This window comes from Conger conger, chromosome 9 (genome assembly GCF_963514075.1).
Source record: "Conger conger chromosome 9, fConCon1.1, whole genome shotgun sequence".
Classification (NCBI taxonomy): domain Eukaryota; kingdom Metazoa; phylum Chordata; class Actinopteri; order Anguilliformes; family Congridae; genus Conger; species Conger conger.
In genome coordinates this window covers 44,888,137-44,897,045 of record NC_083768.1, presented here as the reverse complement: position 1 = coordinate 44,897,045, position 8,909 = coordinate 44,888,137, and the positions used below count along the sequence as shown (strand labels likewise).

The window sequence follows — 8,909 nt, the reverse complement described above, 5'->3', positions numbered from 1 at the left end:
TGGTGCCTCTTTCAATATACAGTAGTCAATGGTAACAACACAGTAAAATAGTCTGTCTATGCTTTGTAGGGACCACGGTTGCTGACTAAATATTACCATGTATTATGGGATATGCCTAGTGCTATAAAAAATGAAATTTGATTTCTGAATTCGGACACTAGACCAAGATGGCTGACGGTCTTCACCTGTAGCCAAGTGGACTAACTGAATCTAATAGCCTAAATATAGCCTTCTTGAGAGAACATAGGCTACACTCAGTGGCCACTTTATTAGTACACCTCTACACCAGCTTGTTAATTAAAATATCTAATCAGCCAGTCATGTGGCAGCAACTCATTGTGTAAAAACATGCATGCATGGTCAAGAGCCAGTTTTTGTTCGACCAAATGGGAAAGAAGTGACTTTGACAATACAGTTTTATATTGTATAGATACATACATTATATCACATGAGAAAATTATGGATTGTCATTTAAATATGCTCCGGCCACAAGGCTATATACACCCACCTTTATACTTAAGGCTTGATATTAAAATGTCAATTTAAAGCATGGGGAATAGCACTAGGATACATGATGACCCATCTCTAGCATCATAAAATGCAGCTGCATTACGAAATGCCTGTACTAATTCTGTTTGATAATTCCAGTTGATTTTTCATTCCGAATACCTTATCTACCAAAGCCGGATAGCAAGTTTGCTTTTTTGGGGGGTGGGGGTTGCATTTGCGTTGCGCATCTACAGGGAATACCCGCAAAAAGACACCATTGGCTAAGGGACTCATGCGCCAGTCCAACAGTGTCAAATCCGATGCACTAGGCTGAGAAAATAACTTAACCAGAGTTTACACTAATCACCGGAGGGATGAGAAGTTGCGTCCGAGGCAGATGGATTTCTGTGCTGGTAATGTTCATTTTTCTTCTGGAGACCCTCAGTGAGAAAAGTTCCCATAACGCCACGAACCAGAACTCCCAAGTCGGGACAGAGGGACAAGATGTCAGCAATCATAGCAAGAGGTTCTTCCCGGTCGTTCACTTCAGCTATGAACATGTGCGGATACCGTTCGAGATCTCCCTCTGGATTCTGTTGGCATCGCTGATGAAACTGGGTAAATACGCTATACGCTAATTTAGGCGAGGGAAACTAAATGACATCGTTCTGAAGTCATCCATTTAGAGAACCTTTCAGGTATGTGTATCTCCCCTTCCCACGGACGTATTGTTGTCTCTAGGTACAGAACGGCAGGCTACGTTGTCACAGACTCCTGTTCAGGCTATTTTTGCCTGAATGTGCATATGCTCCTGTGGAAACAATAAGATTTGTATGAAGGTGAAAAGCCGAAATTCACCACATGCTGTGGTGTAGTGTAGTTGAATAAATAGCTGGTTATTTATTTCAGCTCAGAACTTTCCCGTTCCATTATTTCAAATTTATTTAATGAAGATTAAAGGATTAAGGGGTTTTAATCTTATAAAAATTGTGGGTTCGGGCAGACCTGTACTCAAAATTGTTGGGCTAATGAGACAGGACTTTAATGCACATATAGGTGAGGAAGAGTAGCAGCTGATGCATATAGATACAACAGGTCTGGGATTGCTGTTCAGTATTGTGTGTGTATCATTGCAATGCCAGAGGAGATGGTAGAAAAATGTGAGGATGTGCTTTTCTTTATAACTTTTTAAATCTCAAAATGGTAGGTTATATATAATAGATATTATAAGTGTATGTATTAGGTTTCTGTACTAACTGCAGGATATGGCAAAATGCAGTTTAGCTGAGGTTCCCCGGAGGCCAGTGGGAAACTCCATCTTAGCATTATCAGCTGGGGCAGCTGCACAGTCCCGCCCCTGGGGCTGGAGCCCAGCCCTGCTGTGCCGGAGGATAAGAGACCTGCTACACGCATTCACTCCAACAGCATTACAACATCCCTTTGTGTGCACTCAGAACAGCTTCACTGGGGCTAAGGCAAAATGGTTGACAAGTTTTGTAGCGAATGTATTTTTGTTTTGGACACAAAATACTGTTTACCGTAGGGGTCACCAAACTCAGTCTTGGAAGGCCAGGGGGTCTGCTGGTTTTCACCTTAAAATCAGACCCAGGGAACCATGTGAGTTATCTGTGTAGGCAGCTGCTCTAATTCGGCAGTTAAGTCCCAAGCATGCAGCCCAACCTCATCCTGAACTCAAGCTAACCTCAACCAGCACTGCCTGATGCTGTTCAGGACCAGGGCTGGGAACCCCTGCTATAGGCCATGGACCTATATTTGACATCCTGTTGGATGTAAGATATTATAATAGAGTACAATGCAAAAGATTTAGGCACCTAAATATAAATTTAGGTAAAGTATTGTGTCAGTAGAATAGAGCACATTTAAGATTTCGAAACAGTGTTACAGATACATTTTTACATTTTGCTAAATAAGGTGACATTTAAGTATTAGACCACTTTTCAGATAAAACTGCAGGACAGTGTACTTAGAGTTGATGCAGTTTTAAAGGCGATGAAGGTCACAACAAATCTTTGATTTAGTTTTTGCTTTTTATAGTACTTTTTAGCACAGCACTGTATGTCTGTCATAGCTCATCCCATAATGTCCTCCACATTCTTCTCAGAACAAGCACACTGATACAGTTGGTTAGACTTCCTATTGCAGGCCCAGCAGCTGGCTCAGATGTGTGACACAGGGCTAAGAGAACGAGGTCACTACTCAACCTGTTTGTATTGGCTTATGCTCGATTGGGGGAACAGATGAGGGCTGTGTTACGTCACCCAAGAGCTAAGGGCAACTGTTACGACCCCCCCAGGGTTCCACCTGCTCCCTGGGCTGTCCAGCGTGGTCCCCGAGTCCTGCCTGCTGATCGTGGTGGGGCTGCTGGTGGGGGGGCTGATCAAAGCCAGCGGGGAGGAACTGCCCGTCCTGGACGCCGACCTCTTCTTCCTCTGCCTGCTGCCGCCCATCATCCTGGACGCCGGCTACTTCCTGCCCATCAGGCCGTTCACCGAGAACATCGGCACCATCCTGACGTTCGCCGTGGCGGGGACGCTCTGGAACGTGCTGTTCGTGGGGGGCTCGCTGTACGCCGTCGCCCAGCTGGAGGCCTCCCAGCTGTGGGGCATGGACCTGCTGGCCTGCATGATCTTCAGCGCCATTGTCTCCGCCGTCGACCCCGTGGCCGTGCTGGCCGTCTTTGAGGAGATCAACATCAACGAGCTGCTGCACGTGCTGGTGTTCGGGGAGTCGCTGCTCAACGACGCCGTCACTGTGGTGAGGCGCGGCAGTCGCACTCCAGGGTTACAGTGGCCAGGATCAGCATTTAGGATGTGGTGCATTAGTCCCAGTTCATGGTCAGGATCTGGTATTTGATTCTTGGCTTGCAGTTTGGATGCAGAATGTTGGTTAGTTTATGGTTAAGATGTATCCCATTCGTGATTAGGATGTGTTGCGTTTATGGTTGTCCAGGGTTCCAATTAGGATGCAATCAGATATAGTTCTGATGCTGTTGTTTGAGGCATGTGAAAGATTTTCTTCTGCAACTGTCGGTGGGTTGAATGGAGCATTGGGAAGGTGAATCAGTTAGCAGTAAATTTTCTAAACTAAACCAAAAACTGCTTTCATTTGTACAAAAGTACAAAAACATGGAAAATCTCTGAAAATAAAGGCAAAGGGGAGAGTGGAGTTCATTGAGAATAATTTTCACCTTTTTGATATGACCGTTGTTATTTTCAGTGTTGAGAAAGGGGCATTATCTGAATGGGACATGGTAATGCTGTAGTACTTGGGCCTGATCTGTGCATTCTCATGCCCAATGCATGCAGGTGCTGTACCACCTATTTATCGAGTATGTGGGTGTGACCTCATTCGGTGCACTGGACGTGGTCCTGGCTGTGGTCTGCTTCCTTGTGGTTTCACTGGGCGGGGTCCTCGTGGGAGCCACCTACGGCATCCTGGCGGCTCTGACTTCCCGCTTCACCTCTAACCTCCGCGTCATCGAGCCTCTTCTTGTCTTCGTCTACAGCTACATGGCATATTTGTCCGCCGAGGTCTTCCACCTGTCTGGCATCATGAGGTGAGAACCAGCATTTTCCTGCAATATGTCCACTCACCCAACCTTCCCCCTCCCTCACTTTGAACTCACCTTAACCTCATCACATGCCAACCTCTCAATGGCCTTAGCCCTACCATGACCATGTCCTTGTTTCACTGTGGCCTTGATGAAAGGCTAATCATTCAGAAATGTGTATTTTATCTTTCACTGCATGTTCCAAACCTCTACAACCACCTGGATGAGTATGGTAGTACTCACTGTGCCTACCAGCTGTCTCTGCTGTTGGCCAGAGCAGTCTGTCCTGGCAGGCCACTGTTCTCATGACTCAATGAAACTAAAAAGCTGGCAATGAAAATAGAAGCAGGAGAATGTGGAGAAAAATCAGGTTCACAAAAGTCCTTCCAGGAGTTTATTCCAGTCATCTGGATTTGCTAATTAGCACAGTTCTTCAGCCAGGAGGTAGAACTAATTAGTGAAATCAGCTGGCTGGAAGAAGGACAGGGCGGGACTCTTACTTTCTGACCCCCGGACTTTCCACCTCTGGTCACACTAGCCTCCTAACATATGTCTCTGTATCCAGTCTGATCGCCTGTGGAGTGGTCATGCGCCCATATGTGGAGGCCAATATTTCCCACAAGTCCTACACCACTATCAAGTATTTCCTGAAGATGTGGAGCAGTGTGAGTGAGACACTCATCTTCATCTTCCTGGGCATCTCCACGGTTGCTGGGCCCCATGACTGGAACTGGACCTTTGTCACAGTCTCCGTCATCCTCTGCCTCATCTCCCGTGTGTTGGGTGAGCCTGTCAATCATTTGTTGACATTCCTGTTTTTCTATCCTGCCATCAAGGATGTTGTGAAAATATTTCAGAATGTATCATCTTTGTTACCATGTAACAGGGATATTCTTTTGAAAAATGCACGGTAACCGTCTGCTACAACGTCCTCAAAACTGTCTATGAACGTTGCCATCAAAACATTCTGCTGTAACATTTTGTGAATGGTATGAATGCTATGGAAATGTTCCCGGTTAGCATTCTCTTTCATTTATTACTTACTACTTTATCAGGTTGATAGTCACACTGGAATGACTATTGATTTAAAAATCCAAGGTCTGTGACATGTTAAGAAATGTTAATTTCAGGAGTGATTGGCCTGACCTACATCATCAACAAGTTTCGTATCGGCAAACTCACCGCCACGGACCAATTCATTTTGGCCTACGGGGGCTTGAGAGGGGCAATAGCCTTCTCCCTGGGGTTCCTGCTAAAACCGGAGCACTTCCCCATGAGGAGCATGTTCCTCACCTCCATCATCACCATTGTCTTCTTCACCGTATTTGTGCAGGTGACCACCTCACTGCCACCCTGAAACATTCACTATCAGGTTAACAAAGATTCCCCAAAAGAATACCAAAGATTCCTCTGACACATACGAGATAGTTGTTGTCAAGTGATGGTCTGTTTCTGTTTGGTCTGTGATGTGTGTTTCTTGCTTGCTTGTGGTTTTAGGGCATGACTATCCAGCCACTGGTGGAGATACTGGCTGTGAAGAGGAAGCGTAAGGGAAAAGACTCCATCAATGAGGAGATCCACACAATGGTATCACACACAGGTCACCACACATTAGTTCACACTCTCACAAACACTTGTACGAAAACTCACAGGTCACCACACATTAGTTCACACTCTCACACGCACAAGACACATAATTATGTACACTTACTGTGGAGATCCACAGATCACTGCGCACCTCACTCACACCTACAGATACACAAACAGACTTAACTGAGTGGACTTATCTCACATCAGAACATCGACCTGGCCATGATCATAGTGCATTAATGTTATGGATCTGACAAGTGAGGCTAGTTACTTTAATTACTAAGAGAACTCCTGTCTAAAGCATATAATTATTTTTCCTCAGTCCATGGACCATCTCATGGCTGGCATCGACAGTGTGTGTGGGCATTACGGGCATCATCTTTGGAAAGACAAGTATGTAATTGGACCCTATAAAGAGAGGCAATGCATAGTTTACATTAAGAAACAAAGATATGTGTGCGTTTATTCATAACTTAAGCTGTTCAGGTGTAAGATGTGCTGACGTACCAATCATTACTGGTAATTGAAAGCAATGGAGGTTGAGAACACTGACTTAAAAATTTTATTAAATATTTTAAAGTTTAAAAATTAAACTCCCTCTATCACGCTCCTCTCGCTTTCCACAGACTGACCCGCTTTAACAGGCGGTACATACAGCCCTGTCTGATAGCAGGGAAACGCTCCAGGGAGCCGCAGCTCCTTTCCTTCTACAACAAGATGGAGATTAAGGAGGCCATCGAGCAGGTGCATAGTGGGGGAGAGACCAAGCCCCTCCCAGCCGCGGGCTCCTCTGAATCCTTGCCGTACGTATCCCCTCTCAATGTTTCTCTCAGGATATCCCAACACCCACTCTTTCCTACCAACCTCCATAGTGGGTACAATAAGCCTCTCAATGTCTCAATATAATTTCCCCTTTTGTCCTCTTCCACACCTTCACTAATAACAGTCCTGTTGTAGGGTCCCTGTGGTGGAAATTGCTTTGTTATGGGAGCAAGCAGCATTGAAGTCTCAAAGCGATGTCTGACTGTCAGTCAGACAGTATGATAGTATGGGTTGCTATGGCAGTGACACTGTAAATATATATGATACTGTGACTTTGACAGTGATTGTATCACATACTGTAATTCTGATATAATCTAGAGAGTGCGATTGTGTCAAAATTCTTTGGATCCTTGCTTCCTCAAGGAGCATACAGTCCCTGGGGCCAGCAAGCAACCAGACACGGCCTAAGGTCTCCATGGATCAAGAAGCAGAGATCTTGAAAATGCTGAGGAAGACACTGCAGAAGACTGAGATGAAGGTTGGGAAGGAACAGGGTGGACCAGCTGGTAGTTTGGGGGGAGCATGTTGTATTTGACAGGTGCAGGTTGAATACCGTTATAAGGTCTTCAGTGAGCTGTGTGAGGCACACGTGCCTTAGGATTATCTTTACCGTGTCATTGTGGTAATTCTGTATCACTAGAATGGTGTAAGTCTAACTCCTCAAGCAAGGTACTTTACATTAATTGCTTTATTAGATTATGAAATATGTATTTATATGAAATCACTGGGCTTAGCTGATTAGCTGGAGTAGTAAGTGGCAAAAAATGGATGAATAATTCTATATTTGTCTCTTTGGTGTTAGTTATATTCCAACAGAAGGCCCATACTGGTGGGCAACCCATTTGAGGACGACTTCCAGGAGCAGCTCCGGGAGAGACAGAGGGCAAAGCTGGGAAGGCGGGTGAGTGTGCAGGCCATCCGTGCCATGTGTCAACTTCCAAACTGCCTCCTACATTTCCTTAGAAACTGAAATGTTTTACTGGTTTCTCCACAGCATATGAACATAGTCCCTTTGCTGTGATTTATGTGAAACCTCTGTAATGGCTCTTTATGTCTGTAGATGAGTGCCTTCCTGTTGGAACCACGGCAGGACTCCCCCTCGCGGTCCAGAACCAGACTACCGGAAGGTGAGCACAGCTCGAGAGTCATTGGTTGTACCTGGTCTTCAGTCATAATCGTTTGGATTCATATGGCATCTTTCATCTCAGATTCTGAAATCTTTTTAGTCAAGGGAGGGAAACTCACCTCAACTAAATGTGTACTACCCATGTGTGATGCATGGCAGCCATTTTATACCAGAATAATCACCTCAGCCATTAGCCGAGGTGGGGGGGAAGGGTGGTTATTATATCAGTTAACCCGGGGAATATACAAATGGTCAGGGTGAGCCAGAGAGTTTGAAACCCTCACTTTTAGCAATAAGTGCCATTCGATCTTTAACTTTTTGAAAGATTGATTTAAATCCTGAATGGAGTATTATAACTTCTGCAACAACTCCTTTCTCTCAGCCCCCCAGGCCAGCAGGTCCAGACCTGTGACCTCTGCCATCCAGAAAGACCTGGTGATTCCTTAGTTTCCTGGTCTTCCCTATGCCAGCCCTCTGCACTTTGAAGAAACAAGGGACAGATGACCATGACCTGGCAGATAAACAAACTGCATCGTGTCTGAAAAGTATATGATGTGGGAAGTCAGTCACCTGCCCGGACACTGTATAGAGCTTCAAATGGCAGAACAGAAGAAACATATTCTCAAGTCCCATGGTAGAGTTTTTGTCATACAGTAGAAAGAGAACTTCTCTCTGCCTTCTGTGGCAAGAGGACCCTGGCAACTCATCAACATTCACATTGAGAGTACCGCTGTGATGTGGTAAAGGAGCTCCGTTTGCAACTAGTTCACCTCCTGGTTGTGGGGGCAAAATGGACGTACAGTGGACGTATGCTATACCAAAATCTCTTTATCTACATCCACCACCAATCTGATTTTCTCTGATTTCGTTTTTACCTCATTGTCACAATTCATTACCATCGCAATAAATGCCAAATACCTTCTTCTATTCATATGTAGGCCTGTGATTTCTTTGTCACATCTCTCTTGTTCTTTTCCCACTATCTCAACTCTATTCTGTTCTTTCCTCACAGTTCCCATTTGTGCCCTCACTCTCTTCATTGCTTCTGCATAACTTATATCAATTTATTTCTGATCTCAAGTCCTTTCCACCTCCCTCACTTTCTATCTTCCTTCACTCTCACTGCTTTACTCCCACTTTGTGATGATTTCCCCGCAGTGAAAACATATTGCCTGGTATTTAGACAATGTGCACTCTTCCTGGGGGCAACAGTAGCTCAAGAGGTAAGAGCAGTCGTCTGGCAGGTTGCCAGTTAAGTCCCGTCCTGGGTGCGTCGGCGTGGCCCTGAGCAAGACACCAAACCCCCAATTG

The 8,909-nt window shown here is 45.1% G+C and overlaps 1 protein-coding gene across 2 annotated transcripts; it reads left to right on the top strand.

Annotated features, from left to right (window-relative positions):
• Positions 1-719: 719 nt before the first annotated feature.
• Positions 720-8,525, top strand: LOC133137810 (Na(+)/H(+) exchanger beta-like). Of its 2 annotated transcripts, XM_061256159.1 has the most exons (12): positions 720-1,107; positions 2,804-3,264; positions 3,816-4,066; positions 4,626-4,843; positions 5,191-5,393; positions 5,558-5,647; positions 5,973-6,043; positions 6,277-6,453; positions 6,836-6,950; positions 7,275-7,373; positions 7,533-7,599; positions 7,981-8,525. In XM_061256159.1, the coding sequence occupies exons 1-12, from the start codon at positions 864-866 to the stop codon at positions 8,043-8,045; spliced, it is 2,061 nt and encodes a 686-aa protein (XP_061112143.1). In that variant the 5' UTR covers positions 720-863; the 3' UTR covers positions 8,046-8,525. The 2 variants fall into 2 exon arrangements, with proteins under 2 accessions (XP_061112143.1, XP_061112144.1); XM_061256160.1 differs by lacking the exons at positions 7,533-7,599; positions 7,981-8,525 and having other exon boundaries at positions 6,836-7,010.
• The last annotated feature ends 384 nt before the right edge of the window (positions 8,526-8,909 follow it).

What these genes read in the sequence shown, in the direction of transcription:
- LOC133137810 (XM_061256159.1), top strand. Translation starts at nt 864, where the DNA reads ATGAGAAGTTGCGTCCGAGGCAGATGGATTTCTGTGCTGGTAATGTTC. An exon ending in GGCATCGCTGATGAAACTGG is followed by an intron (nt 1,108 to 2,803) that starts GTAAATACGCTA and finishes CGACCCCCCCAG; the next exon opens with GGTTCCACCTGCTCCCTGGG. An exon ending in TGCAGAAGACTGAGATGAAG is followed by an intron (nt 6,951 to 7,274) that starts GTTGGGAAGGAA and finishes CTTTGGTGTTAG; the next exon opens with TTATATTCCAACAGAAGGCC.